The sequence below is a fragment of the Stylophora pistillata genome, chromosome 3 (assembly GCF_964205215.1).
Source record: "Stylophora pistillata chromosome 3, jaStyPist1.2, whole genome shotgun sequence".
Classification (NCBI taxonomy): domain Eukaryota; kingdom Metazoa; phylum Cnidaria; class Anthozoa; order Scleractinia; family Pocilloporidae; genus Stylophora; species Stylophora pistillata.
Genome location: NC_142521.1, coordinates 10,249,975 through 10,268,146, shown reverse-complemented (window position 1 = coordinate 10,268,146; position 18,172 = coordinate 10,249,975). Strand labels below are relative to the sequence as shown.

At 40.5% G+C, this 18,172-nt stretch overlaps 4 protein-coding genes across 5 annotated transcripts; all 4 read left to right on the top strand.

Annotated features, from left to right (window-relative positions):
• The first annotated feature begins 94 nt into the window (after positions 1 to 94).
• On the top strand, positions 95 to 2,188 carry LOC111321115 (histamine H2 receptor). The gene has a single exon (XM_022923905.2). It carries the CDS (start codon positions 907 to 909, stop codon positions 1,873 to 1,875), a length of 969 nt encoding a protein of 322 aa, XP_022779640.2. The 5' UTR covers positions 95 to 906; the 3' UTR covers positions 1,876 to 2,188.
• A 353-nt stretch (positions 2,189 to 2,541) lies between these two features.
• On the top strand, positions 2,542 to 5,907 carry LOC111321116 (adenosine receptor A2b). Its single transcript, XM_022923906.2, has 2 exons — positions 2,542 to 4,212; positions 4,647 to 5,907. The coding sequence occupies exons 1-2, from the start codon at positions 4,210 to 4,212 to the stop codon at positions 5,565 to 5,567; spliced, it is 924 nt and encodes a 307-aa protein (XP_022779641.2). The 5' UTR covers positions 2,542 to 4,209; the 3' UTR covers positions 5,568 to 5,907.
• Positions 5,908 to 7,118: 1,211 nt separating this feature from the next.
• On the top strand, positions 7,119 to 9,232 carry LOC111321117 (histamine H2 receptor-like). The gene has a single exon (XM_088755443.1). It carries the CDS (start codon positions 7,845 to 7,847, stop codon positions 8,751 to 8,753), a length of 909 nt encoding a protein of 302 aa, XP_088611569.1. The 5' UTR covers positions 7,119 to 7,844; the 3' UTR covers positions 8,754 to 9,232.
• A 3,055-nt stretch (positions 9,233 to 12,287) lies between these two features.
• On the top strand, positions 12,288 to 16,450 carry LOC111321049 (adenosine receptor A2b). 2 transcript variants are annotated; one of them, XM_088755442.1, is made up of 2 exons: positions 12,288 to 12,625; positions 13,418 to 16,450. In XM_088755442.1, exon 2 carries the CDS (start codon positions 13,427 to 13,429, stop codon positions 14,336 to 14,338), a length of 912 nt encoding a protein of 303 aa, XP_088611568.1. In that variant the 5' UTR covers positions 12,288 to 12,625; positions 13,418 to 13,426; the 3' UTR covers positions 14,339 to 16,450. The 2 variants fall into 2 exon arrangements, with proteins under 2 accessions (XP_088611568.1, XP_088611567.1); XM_088755441.1 differs by lacking the exon at positions 12,288 to 12,625 and adding an exon at positions 12,634 to 12,831.
• The last annotated feature ends 1,722 nt before the right edge of the window (positions 16,451 to 18,172 follow it).

The window sequence follows — 18,172 nt, the reverse complement described above, 5'->3', positions numbered from 1 at the left end:
AATCTTGACTAATGGGTGAAAAACGTTTCTTTGGTTGGGATATACTGGAAATGGGGAATTTATGCAAAGTACAACGGGTGGTCCACGACGTAGTTTTGAGTTCCTGCAAAACGCTTCAGGATACGAAACTAATTCAAACTAAAGGACTTCGAGGTGTGCTCATTCTAGTATCAAAAACATACTGAGTGGAAAGACCGGATTTTGAACGTTTGCCAAATGGCTGCGGAAATGTCATCGTTTTTCAGTTGTTTTTCTTTTTTTTTTTTCACACGTTTTCTTTAGCTGATTTTATAACATTATTTTATCAAATCATCTTCTTTAATGGAAGAACTTTAGCTAATCTTGAACAGTCCACTTACCTATGACTGAGTGAATAAATAGGAGTGTAGAAATTTTTAATTGGAAGATTAACACTATTCAAACAATTTCTCGAGCAATTTGGAGGAAATAAGCATTGCTCAAAGTTGCACAAACCCCATAGGGGCTTGTGCTCGTTTACCAGCTAACACCTCAAATCATTTGTTTACATATAAGCAACTCACAGAAACAGAAAGAGGTGAAGGGGAGACGGCCAATGATTTAAAAAAGGCAGTTGAATTTTTTAGTGGAAACACGGATGTTGTAAACAATGAAGAACTGGCTAGAATTTATTCATAATTTGGATATATCAACAAAGTTGAAATGGTAAATTGGCCACCGTAATGATTACACCGACGCAGCCCCAAACAGTTTCTTTCGAAACTATCAGCCTTTAGAATTTATTCAGTTCTTAGTTTCGAAACATTAATTAGTTTCAGGCAATTACGGTTGCTATCCAATGAACCAGTGAGCATTGTAGGCTCGAGCCATGACTTTTTTTCACCTGTGGAGGTAACTCGAAGACCAATTCCTCTTTCAGGCAAGACTATGAACAAATCTTCGGCGATCAAAGCTCATTCATCAATCTTTAGCGGTGAAGACTGTTTCCTGCCCCTATCCCATGGCATTGCTTTAATGGTAGTTGACATTCTGATTGCCCTGTTTGGTACGTTTGGTAATTTCCTTGTTTGCATAGCAATACTCACCAACCCTCGTCTTCGCCGTGGCTCGAATATACCATTGCTTAGTTTGGCCATTGCAGACTTGATCGTGACAATGACCTGTGAGCCTTTGGTCGTGGCAATAGTCGGCAAAAGAACCCTTCAACACGAGTGTACGCCTGTTCTTGAACGCGCCTACTCGCTCACAGCGAACCTCTCCTGTTCGTCGTCGCTTATGCATCTTGTGGCAATCAGTACAGACCGCGTCTTAGCTGTCAACATCCCCCTACGTCACCGTCGGATCATGATGAACTACGGCTTAAAAATCATGTTGACGGTAGTTTGGATCGTCGCTTTTGCATACGCTGCCATTCGACACCTCTTCCCGGACAAAACCCATTATTTAACTGTAGTGATGTTTGCTTGTGGTTATTCCATCAAGTCTGTGTGTTACTCGTTTATCTTGCTTACTTTGGTCAGGGTAAGGAAACGAAATAGCCATCTGAGAGCGCAATCATCCGTTGATATTAATTTCAAAATCGAACGGCGTATTGCAGGAACACTGGCAATTGTGATCATTATGTTTTCCATCACCTGGTTTCCGTTGATTATTGTTTTCTACACCACAGGAAAACCTCTGGTGAAAATGTATGGTCCGGCATTCATGTGGATTAGATCTTTGGCTCTCTCCAACTCTGCTATGAACTTTGTTATTTACAACGCAAGAACTCGTGAGTTCCGCGATGCCTATATCGCGATATCCCGCAAAATGTTCAGTTGCAGACTCATAACAAGGTTTTCGTCAATTTTCGTCTTTCGCTCCGACAGCGGGCCAACGCACGAAAGTCAGCTTTGAAACCGCTCTTAACGGTGGCCAATTTACATTGACAATTCACTTAACAAAACTAAAATTACCTTGTCACTCCCACCGACGCAGCACTACAGTTTATTTCTCCTTTTGTTAGCAGACCCATAACAGGCCTATTGTATGGTAGAGCTCGCTTCTACCATCATGTTGTATCGTACAGTGACAGACAAAAGGCCTCTTCAAATGATCAACGTGTATTAATAGCGTTTATGATTCAAGTTTATGAATTACGTGCAAATATTTTCCCACTTTCGATTCATTGATTGAACTTCGAAACTGATTAATGTAAAGAATGCAGTTAGTCAGCCTTAACTTACATCTGAACACATCAAAAAACCTTGAAGCACTTTATCCATCCGGCCTCAGTTTTGCTATTCGAAGCATTAAAACTTATCAAAGCAATCCGGTTGCTCGCAGAAGAACCGTAATTCTACTACAAAGTGGTCTTTGCAAATGCAAAGAAACGGTGTACAGAAGAGTAGAGATAAAATAAAATGAAACAAAAAAAAAAAAAACGTCTGTTGTGCAGCTTTTGCCAGTTTTCAACATTTCCTTAATGATGGCTTATTCTCGTAGGATGCAATAACAAGCCTTATTACACGACTCGGGCAGTCAGAGGGCCAATAACTAAAATCAACCAATCAAAATGCTCTATTGCCAGTCAATATTCTCTCAGTATTGGACCGGGCACTGTCCCGAATGGTCCCGAATGATACCGCACTTGTGTCCCTTTGAACTTCAGTCGTATAATAAATCTCTTATTAACCAAGCTTGCTCGGGACCGTACTGGAAGAATATCGGCCCTCGGTCTTTTTTGTACGGAACTCGCTTCGCTCGGTCCGTACTGTCAAGACCTCGGGCCGATATTCTCCCAGTACGGCCCTCGCGCTTGGTGAATAAGATATATTTATGCTGGCGCCAGGTACCCAGTGGTCATATTTAGTTCAGTTGCTGGAAAAGCCATCCACATAAGATACAGTGATAAAACCTTACATCACAGTGTATTGATGCCTTAGCTTCAATAAGAAAGTGTTTGAATCCCGTTTCAGGAAGTGGGCATTTGAAAGTTCTCTAACTTCGCAGTACTTATATCGCTTCAATCAGTTCATTCCCTATTTTCAAACGCAGGTTTGGCATTGCAGGCCGACCAGTCGTACAGCGTTTGCGTTTTTCATATAAGCTCATACTTAAAACATTCAAATGTTTTTATCATCTTGGTTGCACGGGAAGTCTGTAAGCTACGAACTCGTGTTGAAGAAAATATTTGTGAATACTTCCTGACACCAAACACATTTTTCTCGCTTTTTGTTTTTTTAATTTCCTTAAGTTCAGTGTAAGAGAGGGAAGGTATCAGCCGCAGCTATTCAGTTTTCGTGAGCGACGAGGGAATTCAACCATTTTGTGTATTTTTCTCGCTTCCGAGCCGAAAAACGCGGCAAAGGCCTTTCAGTTGTATAGGGGACGAACAGCGGGGAGTTGTAGGGGCAAAAATTCACTTTCTGATTTAAAATTCGGGTTTAATTCTGGAAATCAAGTCATGGAAAATGGCTGAAACTGAAACAACAGCTTTGCAGATGTATTAGACATATGTCTCGAGAATTAGCCACTGGTACTCACCCTTTGAAAAGCAAGCAACGAGAGTAGCAGGGTCTCTAGTTAAGCACACAGTCGGCTATACGCGGCTTTCATAGACCCTCCTTAAAGTCGTTAGCCTGAGAAAAGTTCAACTCCTTATTTGCAGTCTGGTTGGGGCACTTTTATAACACCTTGAAAGAAAACATAGGACAGTATGTGATATTACCTTGTCACGGGAGGACCATTTCAGCTTAATCGATGACGGTAGATTTATGAAAATACCATTTAGAAACCAATCGATAAAGAAAACCACAGCTTTAACCAGATTTAAAGTGAAACAACAACCAATTTTTTTTTTTCTTTTTCAGAGTTCGCACCAACGAATGAATTTCGCAACCAAGAACGACCACTCTTGAACTATGTTGATATAGGAGCCGACCCTTAAATTAGAGGCGAAATTGGCCACCGTAAAGATTTTCTTAAGCTGACGTTTCAAGCGCTGGCCCGTTGGAATGGATTATTCCTTGAAGTGTCTTTGCATTTTGAAGCAGAAGGGCGCCGATGAGAGAGGGGGTTTCCGCTCTTATCGTGAATGCTCATTCACTTGAACTGTATTCAATAATGGTAATGTTGTCTATAGGAGGCTTACGATAGTAGCATCACGTTTTTGGTGGCCCATGACCTTTCAGTTATGTGGCAGCTTGATTCTCTCAGGGAACTCCAGAATTATTTGATGGAACAACTGAAATGGTAGGCACTTCAAATTTCTTGATTTGTCTTGGTTTATTCTCTCTTGTCTTTAAGACTCGATTGTTCCATCATCATCATTAGTCACTCTCAGCAATATCGGAAAAATGAAGGTTCAGACTGGCCCAAAATGAAAAGGTCACACGTGATTCAGTTCTAGGAGGCGAGTTACGAACAAAACAATAAATTTCCGCCTTTCTTGAAATAAATCAATGTTAACGTCACTGTCCAAGTCTAGAGTGATCATACATCGAATTCAAAACTGATATTCCTGAAGCTGCTATATCAGTTATCCCTTGTTGTCACGCAAAGAACAAGTTAAGATATCTCGACAACATCAGTAGTTCCCACAAGCTATTGGAAATCACGCAATAATTGTTTGGCTCTTGAGGAAGTAAACGGCACAAATTTTCACATCAGCTTTGCTTTGTTTCCAGAATCAACCAATAATGAATATACAGAATAGTTCATTGGAATACAACGCGAATACTTCAAGTGATTCCACAGACGATTGTGTCCTTCCACAGGCGCATGGCGTAATCCTTATGATAGTTAACTCTGTAGCAGCTGTGGTAGGAACCTGTGGAAACATTATGGTCTGTATTGCGGTGCTCACGAGCCCTCGTCTTCGTCGCAGCTCCAACTTTCTTCTGCTCAGTCTGGCCATTGCTGATTTGGTAGTGACGATGATCTGCGAACCTTTGGTGGTTGGAATTGTCGGCAAGAGAGCGTTTCTCCATGACTGTGCATCCAGCCTGGAGCTTGCCTACGTTGTTGGCTCCAACCTCTCGTGTGCTGCATCAGTTTCGCACCTCGCAGCCATCAGCGTGGACCGTTTCCTTGCCGTTGTCTACCCTCTTCGCCACGGACGGATCATGAGGAGCTACGGTTTGAAGACTATGTTGGGAGTTGCCTGGGCCCTACCTATCGTTTTCGCTTCATGCCGCATTCCCTTTCTCAAGGAGACTTCTTACGTCGTGTTCGTGATGTTTGTGGGAGGCTATGGCTTGATCATAATCTGCTACGCGACCATCGTGACTTTTCTAGTGAAAGAAAAGCGAAGAAAGAATGAGCTCAGGGCACAACCCACGGTAGTTGTCAATTCAAAAATCGAGCGTCGCGTGGCGTTTACATTGGGAATGGTAATAGCTATCTTTACTTTGTGTTGGCTTCCGATGATTGTTGTGTTCTTTGCTGCTGGTAAATCCCTTGTTAAGATGTATGGCACCGCTTACATGTGGATCCGATCCTTGGCACTTTCAAATTCAGCCATGAATTTCATCATCTATAGTGCAAGGATTCGTGACTTTCGGGATGCTTATGCTGTGATATGCCGGAAGACTCTTCGCCGCGCATAACAATTCAGTCGTTTTTAAGAGTATCATGGCGGGGTAAACAAACTAAATGTACATTTAGTAGTAAATCTTTAACTTATGAGGCAAGATCGGCAAAAGCATAAGAAAAATTAGTGGCGCGCAACTAATCAAGAGGATGTAATGTGCAAACCTTGTGAGAACATTCAGCGAATTTCGAGATAAACAGACAACAGACATTCAGGGCCTTGAGAGATCAAGAGACACTACTTATAAGAAATATTTATTTCCTTTAGAACACACATAAGAAAAGTCACCGTGGGAAATAATGCTGATTCATCTTGAAAATCTAGAAACATCGGAATAAACAGACAACAGACATTCAGGGCCTTGAGAAATCTAGACACTGGTTCAGTAAGAAACATTTCCTTTAGAACACACATAAGAAAAGTCAACGTAGGACATAATGCTGATTCATATTGAAAATCTAGGGACATCGGTCAATATTAGAGGTCAAAATCAACCCAATTTGCTAAAGCGGAAGTAAATCGATGACGAAAGTTAATCTCAGGTCTACACCTGTATTTAACCTTTTAACTACCAGAAGTGATTAACCTGTAACTTCTCCCCATAATATCCATACAGTATCCAGCAAACAGGTAATGAGAATACTCACACGTATCAGGTGGAAGTTGTTCCCTTGATTGAACACCAAATTACATACATACATAGGTTAATTGACCACTCCCCATAGGGGCTTTTCTGGGCCAACACCCACCCATCTCACCCAGGGGAGGACATCCACCACTAAAAACTGTCAAACTAAAAAAAAAGAATTTTCGGTGTAAAAAAACGTTAAAAAGACATAGGTATGCAAGCTGTTCGTACAAAGGATCGATCTAACTGTGGGAAGCTAGCAAAGAAAATTCTTCAACATGATTTTTGAGAAAACACGAGTAATTCAATTTGTGCCATTTTGATGATCGGCGCTTTTAAAATAGGGGCCTTTGAGCGCTAGAGGGATTTCCTCTCGGAAAAAATTATTTAACAAAATCAGTTTCGAGAAACCAAGGTGGTTTCAATTACTTTTACACCAAGACATATTCAAAGATAACGTTTGAAAAAAAAAATAGATATTTTGAACCAAAATGGAATAGTTCCCTTCGATTAGTTCCAAGGTGGAAAATCTCTGATTCCCGATATTTATCATTTAAAAAGAGACTTTAGGGTGACAAATAGGCAAACAAATAATAACAAAATCGTAAAGGCAAAGATAGCCAGAAAAACATTTCCTGTAAAATGAACTAAGAAATTATAACTCAAAACAAGAAATGTCTCAATCAGAAGGAAAAACTCACTTTAACTGAAAAGAACCTACCTACCACTCTTCATAATGTCTGTACTTAACCCACTTCATCCTAACATCAGTATGCATATTCTCCATACTGTTCTCTATACATTTTGTAAGGTGCTGACAAGGAGAATTTGTTTAACAATCAAGAGCGTCTTAAGTTGGTGATCATTTCGTTTATTCTGATGACCTAAACGTGTGTTTCAGGAGTGATAATGTAAAGAGAAATTAGATGCTAGTCACTGGTAGGGATTAAAGGGTTCAGCTATGATCAGAATGCCATAAAAAAACGTATATATCACTATATATTTGGCTGATTAATATCATCACATCTTACAAAGGTCACTGAACCGACATATCCCCTCTGCAAAGCTTTTGATATGAACATTCTTCAGTTCTGAATTCTACATGTATGTAGCGCAGTAACATCAGGTTCTCTGGTGACCCATGACCATCCAGTCGCGAGGCGAAAATCAAATACAAAACTGCTCGGCTTGATTCTCTCTCGGAACTTCAGAGTCATTTGATAGAACAGCACAGGAAACTACAATTGAAATGGTGGGCACTTCAAATTTCTTGATTTGTCCTAGTTTATCTTCTCGTCTTAGAGACTCGATTGCTCCATCGTTATCATAAGTCTCTCTTGGCAGCATCGGAATAGTACAGGTTCAGATTAGCCCAAAATGAAAAGATCACACGTGATACAAACAATGAATTCCGCCTTTCTTGAAATACAAATCAGTGCTTACGTCACGGTCCACTCATGATTATATATCGAATATAAAACTGAAATATCTGAAGCTACCATATCTGTTATTCCCTTGTCGTGTAAATATCAAGTTAAGATATCTTGACAATATCAGTAGTTCACACAAGCTATTGTAAATCACGTCATAATTGCTTGGCTCTGGACGAAGTGAACAGCGCAAGTTTACACATCAGTTTTGCGTTGTTTCCAGAATCAATCAATAATGAATATACAGAATATTTCATTGGAATACAACGCGAATACTTCAAGTGACTCCACAGACGATTGTGTCCTTCCACAGACGCATGGCGTGGTTCTTATGATAGTTAACTCTGTAGCAGCTGTGGTAGGAACCTGTGGAAACATTATGGTCTGTATTGCGGTGCTCACGAGCCCTCGTCTTCGTTGCAACTCCAACTTTCTTCTGCTCAGTCTGGCCATTGCTGACTTGGTGGTGACAATGATCTGCGAGCCTTTGGTGGTTGGAATTGTCGGCAAGAGAGCGTTTCTCCATGACTGTGCATCCAGCCTGGAGCTTGCCTACGTTGTTGGCTCCAACCTCTCGTGTTCTGCATCAGTTATGCATCTCGCAGCCATCAGCGTGGACCGTTTCCTTGCCGTTGTCTACCCTCTTCGCCACCGATGGATCATGAAGAATTACGGTTTGAAGATCATGTTGGGGTTTGTCTGGAGCGTAGCTATTGTTTTTGCTTCATGCCGCATTCCCTTCCTCAAGGAAACATCTTATCTCGTCCTCGTGGTGTTTTTGCTAAGCTATGGCTTGATTATTATATGCTACGCGACCATCGTGACTTTTCTAGTTAAAGAAAAGCGAAGAAAGAATGAGCTCAGAGCACGAGCCACGGTAGTTGTCGATTCAAAAATCGAGCGCCGCGTGGCGTTTACATTGGCAATGGTAATAGCTATCTTTACTTTGTGTTGGCTTCCGATGATTGTTGTGTTCTTTGCTGCTGGTAAATCCCTTGTTAAGATGTATGGCACCGCTTACATGTGGATCCGATCCTTAGCACTTTCAAATTCGGCCATGAATTTCATCATCTACAGTGCGAGGATTCGTGACTTTCGGGATGCTTTTGCTCTGATATGCCGAAAGACTCTTCACTGTGCGTAATAATTCAGTCGTTGTATGAGGTATCATGGCGGGGGAACGAACTAACCGTCTTAATAATAGTCAATCGTTAACTTTTGGGACAAGACGGGCAAAAGCTATAAGAAAATTAGTGGTGCGCAACAAATCAAGGGGTTGCAACGTTGTGAGAAAATTTAGCCAATTCCGACAGAAACGGACAACAGATATTCAGGGCCTTGAGAGATCTAGAGACACCGGTTAGAAAAAATATTTCCTTTTGAGCTCAGTGATCGACATTAGAAAACTCAACGAAGCAAATAACTATATTTAGAAATCTGGAAAGATCAGTCAATATTTGAGGTTAAAATTGACCCAATTTGCTGAATCGGAAGTAAATCGATAAAGAAAGTTGAGCGTAGGTCTGCACCTCTATCAAAGTATGCGGGGCTTTCAAGATTAATATCACACTAAAAACATAACAGATGTTAAAGTTATTAGTAAATACATCTTATTAGACGTTTTGTTGTGTAGTATCGCTGAGTATTTTTACGAGTTGTGTCGTATTTTGACGCGCCGTAATTACTAAAAGAAGTAATGACCTAAAACCACCTACAACCACCTACAACCATCTAAAACCACCTACAACCACCACCTTAAACCATCTAAAACCACCTACAACCGCCTTCAGAATACTATTGGGTTAGAATTTGTGACAATTTAAATGCATACCGGAAATGTTGTCGCATGTCTCGCATGTCTCGCATGTCATTACCACGGAAAAAAAACCAAGAGAATTTTTTACACGTAGTTACTTAAACAAGGAATGACATGCGAGACATGGGACAACATTTCCGGTGTGCATTTAAATTGTCACAAATTGTTACCCAATAGTATTCTGAAGGTGGTTGTAGGTGGTTTTAGATGGTTTTAGATGGTTTTAGGTGGTGGTTGTAGGTAGTTTTAGATGGTTGTAGGTGGTTTGAGGTAATTCCTTCTTTAAGTAATTACGTTTGACGCGCCCGCAGGGCGCGTCAAAATACAAATAACGAGTAAAAATACTCAGCGATACTTCACAACAAAACGTCTAATAAGTTATTTATAATCCAACACGCCAAATTATTATTTCCAGGCCTGTGTTATGTCAGTGCGGGAGAATTTCGTTAAATATTGGTTCCAAGGTGGAAAATCTTTGATTCCTGATGAAAGGGACCAAAGGGTGACAAATAGGCCAACAAGCTAATGATAAAAAGCTAATGATAAAATCATTAGCTTGTTTGCCTATCGCCTATTGCTCATCGCCCGGATATAAAGAATGACAGATTTAAGAATGTTTTTGTAAATAGGCTTATTTATATAATCTTTGATCTTTATAATATGTGTATATAGTATGTCTTATGTATTTTTATCTTTCTATTATTTGTATATAGTATGTCTTATGTATTTTTATCTCTATTATTTGTATACAGTATGCCTTATGTATTTTTTAGACTCCTAACTGCTGATGTAACTTAAGATATGTCTTTTTATCTTAGGAGGAATAAAAATTGGTTGATTGATTGACTGATTGATTGAAAATCATAAAGGCAAAGATAGTCAGAAAGCTTACTTCCTGTAAAACTGAACTAAGAAAATAATTATAATAATTCAAAAGAAGATATTTCTCAATCAAAAGGAAAAACTCACATCAACTGAAAAGCACTTTCCTACCACTCTTCATTTTGTCTGTACTCAACCCACTCCACCCTAACATCAGTATGCATATTCTCCATACTGTTCTCTATACATTTCCTAAGGTGCTGACAAGGAGAATTTGTTTAACAATCAAGAACATCTTAAGTTGGTGATCATTACGTTTATTCTTATGACCTAAACCAGGCGCGTAGTGTCCTTTACGCATATACGCACCTGCGCACTTGAAGTGACCAGAAAGATTTGAAAACAATGTTGTGTTTGCGCCAAGTTTGCTCAAAATAAGGGCAAGACGCTTTGTTCTTTGCTTGTATTCACACAACTATTTCAAACAAGAAATAAAGAACGCAGTATTTTTCGCTCAGTTTACTTAGGTTTTTAGATCATATGTACTTGTGCGTACTTGAAAAAATGACCATGCTACGCGCCTGTAAACGTGTGTTTCAGGGGTGATAATGTAAGGAGAAATTAGACGCTGGTCACTCTTTGGGATTAGAGAGTTCAGCTATGATCAGAATGCCATAATTAACAATAATTCCACGAGCGCGCGTCGAATATGAGATGATAGATAGCCAACGAGGCGCGTAGCGCCGGGTTGGCCATAATCATCTCATATCCAACAAGCGCGAGTGGAATAATTGTTTTATTAAAAAAAACGCCCCCACGATATTAGACAAATCTTCTGGACTTTATTTTGGAAGAAGAAACCGGATGTTACAATGTACAGATTTCAGATTATGGTATGTTGTTTCATACACCATAATGGCTGAGCCAATAAAAAGTCTTCAATTGCATCATCCAATGATCCAGTTTTGAATGAAAACGTATATATCTCCATTTGGCTTGGTTAATATCATTACATCTTACAAAGATTACTGAGCTAACACATCCTCTCTGCAAAGCTTTTGATATGAACATTCTTCAGTACATTCTACATGCATGTAGCAGCTACTCACACTCAAGCAATTAAAAAAATGTCTCTTGCGCTCTTTATATGAGAAGAAAAGTTCCACGGAATAGCTTTTGTGTCACTGAGCTGCTGGTTCATTCTCCTCTTGATTATTCCTTGACGGATTTCAAGTTTTTCATACAAGATATCATAGCTTTCATTACTTTACTTTTGCAGGTTTATGTAAAAGAAATAAAAAAATTCGCTGTCATCTTTGACAATGATTTTTTTTTTCGTCTTAAAGCAGGCAAATATGAATTCGAGGCATTCAAAACAGTACCCTGGTTGATAATTTAAGGTGGCACTGGTCACCGTAACCAGTTTTTAAAACTGACGTTTCAAGCGTTTGCCCTTCGTCAGCGAATGACTCGCTCTTCGTAACGAAGAAGTGCCCGAGCGTGCCAACTTCAAGAGTGCTGAGAGCATGCTGATGCTGAGGCAGCTGAGGTGAGCAGGCCACATCTTCCACATGGACGACTTCAGGATGCCTAAGGCTGTCTTCTGTGGTGAACTGAAGCAAGGCAAGCGAGATCGAGGGGCTCCCAAGAAGCGCTTCAAGACCAGCTGAAGCAACAGCTATCACTGACTGAAATTGACTATACCCAGTGGGAGCACATAGCTGAGGACAGAGAGAGCACTATGGAGAGGCACAATCAAAGCGGCCACAGGACAGTTTAAAGACGAAAGAAAGCTGGCAGCTGACACGAAGCGCCAGAGAAGAAAGTAGGCAGTCGCTCAACCCCCAACATCGGACCAAGCTTTCATCTGCCCGGGCTGTGCCAGGTCCTACAGATCCCGCATTGGACTTCACAGTCACCCCAGAGTGTGTGATCGCAAAAACCGGACATCTTCCCATTGATCTTTAGACCGGACATCTTCCCATTGATCTTTAGACTCGAAGAAACCGCCATTCATTCATATGACACGCGTCCTGCTTACAGCTAGGATCGGCATTGTCAATAACGTGATGTTCGAAAATAGAATAAGAAAGATGGTTGATTTTGAGCTCGGTAAAGAAATAGGGAAAGATTTTGTTCGTCTAATTACGAAAGTGGGACAAAGAAAAATTTCTGAATCCTCGCGGGGAATCGAGCTTCAGATGCTCCGATGCTCTACAACTGTTACGTAATCATACCCTCACGTAGGTTGCAGTTTATATTTACATCTAATATGATCCCTTGAATCTCTCTCTTGGCTACATGTTTGACACTGAATGGCGACTTCGTTCTATTAAACTTTGTGAACTTGACAACAACTAAGCGTCAGAGACTTTGTGGTGAGCAAGGCCCATTACGAAGTTTATATATTCATATACACAATATTGGAAGTCTGGTTATAAAAGGCTTCTAATAGTAACATCACGTTTGTGGTGACCCGTGCCCCCCTAATCACGAGGTGAAAATATCAAACTGCTCAACTTGATTCTCTCACGAAACTCCAGAGTCATTTGATGGAATAGCACAGAAAACTTCAATTAAAATGGTAAGCACTTCAAACTTCTTGATTTGTCCTAGTTTATCCTCTCTTATCTTACAAGACTCGATTGTTCCGTCACCATTCTAAGTCTCTCTCAGGAGTATCGGAATAATAAGGTTCAGATAAGCCCAAAATTGAAAGGGGCCACTCGTGATTTCTAGAAAGCCGAGTCAAAATAAAACAAAAAATTCCGCTTCTCTTGAAATAGTAGTTGTGGTAGTAGCAGCAGTAGTAGTCTTTATTTAAAGAGGGTAGCACATAATAGTTAAAAACTAATAAACTTGTGGCCCTCTACTACATGTGAATGAAAATTACGTAATTAAACTATAAACAATGGACAGGTAATTCTGTAATAAAAATTGAACAAATAAGTAAATACATAATAAAGTTCAATAAAAATCAATGTTTACATCATGGTCCACTAATGATCATATATTGAATGCAAAACGGAAATACGTGAAGCTACAATATCTGTTATTCCCTTGTCGCGTAAAGAACAAGTTAAGATATCTCGACAACATCTGTAATTCAAAAAGTTGGGAATCACGCTATAACGGCGTAAGTTTATATATCAGCTTTGCTTTGTTTCCAGAATCAATCCATGATGAAATTACAGAATATTACATTGAAATACAGTGCGAATACTTCAAGTGACTCAACAGACGATTGTGTCCTTCCACAAACGCATGGCGTGGTTCTTATGATAGTTAACTCTGTAGCAGCTGTGGTAGGAACCTGTGGAAACATTATGGTCTGTATTGCGGTGCTCACGAGCCCTCGTCTTCGTCGCAGCTCCAACTTTCTTCTACTCAGTCTGGCCATTGCTGATTTGGTAGTGACGATGATCTGCGAGCCTTTGGTGGTTGCAATTGTCGGCAAGAGAGCGTTTTTCCATGACTGTGCATCCAGCCTGGAGCTTGCCTATGTTGTTAGCTCCAACCTCTCGTGTGCTGCATCCGTTATGCACCTCGCAGCCATCAGCGTGGACCGTTTCCTTGCCGTTGTCTACCCTCTCCGCCACAGACGGATCATGCAGAACTATGGTTTGAAGATCATGTTGGGAGTTGTTTGGGGCGTAGCCATTATTTTCGCTTCATGCCGCGTTCTCTTCCTCAAGGAAACATCTTATCTCGTCTTCGTTATGTTTATAGTAAGCTATGCCTTGATTATTATCTGCTACGCGACCATCGTGACTTTTTTGGTCAAAGAAAAGCTAAGAAAGAATGAGCTCAGAGCACGACCCAAGGTAGCTGTCAATACAAAAATCGAGCGCCGCGTGGCGTTTACATTGGCAATGGTAATAGCTGTCTTTACCGCGTGTTGGCTTCCGATGATTGTTGTGTTCTTTGCTGCTGGTAAGTCCCTTGTAAAGATGTATGGCACCGCTTACATGTGGATCCGATCCTTGGCACTTTCAAATTCAGCCATGAATTTCATTATCTACAGTGCAAGGATTCGTGACTTTCGGGATGCTTATGCTGTGATATGCCGGAAGACTCTTCACTGCGCGTAATAATTCAGTCGTTGTATAGAGTATCATGGCGGGGGAGAGAAACTAACTTTACATCTAATAGTCAAACGCCAACTTCAGGGTCAAGACAAGCTAAAACATAAGAAAACTAGTGGCGCGGAATAAATCAAGAGGGTGCTATGAATAATCGCTGTGAGACTATTCAGCAAATTTTGAGATAAACAGACAAACATACAACAGACATTTAGGGCCTTGAGAGATCTAGAGACACTGGTCTAAAAATATTTTCTTTACAACTCACCGACAAAAGAAAATGAAACGAGGAGAATAACATAGAGTCTATATTGGAAATCTAGAAACATCGGTCAATATTTGAGGTCAAAATTTACCGAATTTGCTAAAGCGGAAGTAAATCGATAACGAAAGATAATCGCCGATCTAGACTTGTATGTCAGTAAGTGTGCGGGGTTTCAAGGTCAATATTTCACTAAAATACTACAAGTGTTACAAATTATTTCGTGATATGTCGCTCAGAATTTGATTAGTAATATTTTTTATAGTTAGCTGGAACTGTTTTGAATAATGTAGTGTAATTTTAAAAGAGCTATTTACTTTAAAGTATGGCGCTCTATAAATGCATTTTAATTTAAAATGAATAAAATAAATAACAGATTACTGATCGAAGGTGGCTATTTAAGGGGGACATTGATTGAAATGCGAGGAAAGTTACGACAAATGTCAGGCCAATAGTAGTCGAGGCTTTTAGTAGTTGGTGGAAGATGTAGCATTTGCAAATATTCAGCTACATCGCTGTTTGTGCATCTTGAAAAATCTAGCGTAGATTATATGACAGATAAGGAAGTTCTGCACGTTTAACCCCAAATGTTTCAATACCGATTTCCTTTACCCTCTGTCATACATGCGTCACAACCTACGGTGAGCTCTGACAGTTTGCATCAACATTTTAACCCTTAAACTCCTATAAGTGTTTAACATGTAACTTCTCCCCTTTGATACCCGCACATCATCCAGCAAACAGGTAATAAAAAAATTCAAACTGATTAGGTAGAAGTTGTCATCAAATTCTCGTAACTAATTTCCAAAAAAATTTGTGGCAGGTAGAGGGGAGAATTAACGATCAGATCTTGGTAGTTAAAGGGTTCAGGTGAAATTACTAATTGGTGTCTGTACAAGGAGTGAAAGGATCATCGGAGAAGTGTTGAGGCAATTTGTAAAAAAATAAATCTTTTTCCACGCACCAGATGAAACAACTACTTCTTTTCCTTTTACTTAGATGTTCTATTTATTTCTTTTTACTCATGAAATGTTAGTTCCAAGGTGGAAAATCTTTGATTCTCGATGATTTATCACTTAAAAAGGGACAAAAGGGTGACATATAGGGAAACAAATAATAATAAAATCGTAAAGGCAAAGATGGCCAGGAAGCTTACTTCCTGTAAAACTGAACTAAGATAAAAAAAATTACAATAATTCAAAACAAGAAATTTCTCAATCAGAAGGAAAAACTCACTTCAACTGAAAAGCACCTTCCTACTACTCTTCATAATGTCTGTACTTAACCCACTCCACCCTAACATCAGTTTGCATATTCTCCATACTGCTCTCTATACATTTCCTAAGGTGCTGACAAAGAGAATTTGTGTAACAATCAAGAGCGTCTTTAGTTGGTGATCATTGCGTTTATTCTGATGACCTAAACGTGTGTTTCAGGGGGGTGATAATGTAAGGAGAAAATAGATGCTAGTCACTCTTAGGGATTAAAGGGGTTCAGCTATGATCAGAATGCCATAAAAATGTATGTACATATATATCACCACTTACTGGTTTCTATCATTGCATCTTACAAAGCTTACTGAACTAACACATCCTCTCTGCAAAGCTTTTGATATGAACATTCTTCAGTATATTCTTCATGTATGCAGCAGCTGGTCACACTCAAGCAATTAAAATAATGTTTCTTACGCTCTTGAATAGCTTTTGTGTCACTGAGCTGCTGGCTCATTCTCGTCTTGATCATTTTTTGACGGATCTCCTGTTTTTCACACGAGGTATCGTAGCTTTCATTATTTCGCTTTTGTAGGTTTATGTAAAAGAAATAAAAATAAATAAATAAATCGCTCTCATCTTTGACAATGATTTTGTTTTCGTCTTATAGCAGGCAAATATGGATTCGAGGCATTCAAAACAGTACCCTGGTTGTTGCTTTTCCTTTCTACTGCCATGATTTTTGATAAATTAAGGTAGTTCTCATCTTTTACAATAAATATTTTTGTCTTGAAGGGGGCGAATTCAGATGCGAAGCATTCAATATTTTTTGATAATTTAAGGTGGCACTGGTCACCGTAAATAGTTAATAAAACTGACGTTTCAAGCGTGGGCCCTTCGTCAGCGAATGATTCGCTCTTAAGAAGGATCCGTCAACCCTTTCGCTATTAGAAATGGCCAAAAATGGATTTTTCCTTGGAATATCTGTGTACTTTTAAGCGGAAGGGTGCCGAGGAGAAAGCAGAGTTTTACGCTTCACTAGAACTATCTACAATACTGGAAGTAGAGAAGGATGTTGCTCGTCTCGTCACCATCGTGGGACAAAGAAAAAATGAGTCTCCATGAGGAACGAAACCTTAGACCTTCGCATACCGGTCTTCGATGCTTTACCACTGAGCCACAGAGACTCCATGGTGAACTATGCCCATTATGAAGTCCATTCATGACACGCGTCCTATCTAATCCGGAGAGCCAGTCAGCCAAGTCAACATACAGACAGGCCAGCAGGGACAAGTGAAGCACAATGGGGAGTTTTCCAACTCATTCCCCATTGAGAATGGTGTGAAGCAGGGTTGTGTCCTCGTGCCAACTCTCTTTGCCATCTTCTTCGCCATGTTGCTTCGAGAAGCAAAGAAAGATCTATTTGACGGCATCTACATCCGGTACCGTACGGATGGTAGTGTGTTCAACCTGCGCCGCCAACTGTCCCGCACCAAGAACTTATCACTGAATGGCTGTTTGCTGGTGATTGTGCCCTCCTGGCGCACACAGAGGAACTTCCTCTGGGCGGCCCTCCTGCTTCGCCAACGTAGTAACAGCCTTTGGATTGACCATCAGTCTCAAGGGAACAGAAGTCATGTGCCGGAAAGCCCCCTGTGACACCTACCACCCACCCAAGCATCAAAATCAACGGACACCAGCTAAACGCAGTGGACACTTTGACTAACCTTAGTATCGTCATCTCCAATGATGCCACTGTTACAACAAAGGATGTCGAAATCTGCATTGCCAAAGCAAGCAGCTCCTTTGGACGCCTTCAAAAGCGTGTTTGGAAAAACCACTTTCTCCGCATCGAAACAAAGATCAAGGTTTATAGGACTGTAGTGATGACCACCATCCACTATGGCTCATAGCCCTTGGTTCTCTACAGAAAGCAAATGAAACTGCTAGAGAAATTCCACCAGAGATGCCTTCGTTACATCATGAACATACACTGGCAGGACTACATCATAAACGAAGAAGTGCCCGAGCGTGCCAACTTCAAGAGTGCTGAGAGCATGCTGATGCTGAGGCAGCTGAGGTGAGCAGGCCACATCTTCCACATGGATGACTTCAGGATGCCTAAGGCTGTCTTCTGTGGTGAGCTGAAGCAAGGCAAGCGAGATCGAGGGGCTCCCAAGGAGCACTTCAAAGACCAGCTGAAGCGACAGCTATCACTGACTAAAATTGACCATACCCAGTGGGAGCAAATAGCTGAAGACAAAGCATTATGGAGGGCCACAATCAAAACGGCCACAGGACAGTTTGAAGAAGAAAGAAAGCTGGCACCTTACACCGAGCGCCAGAGAAGAAAGTAGGCAGTCGCACAAC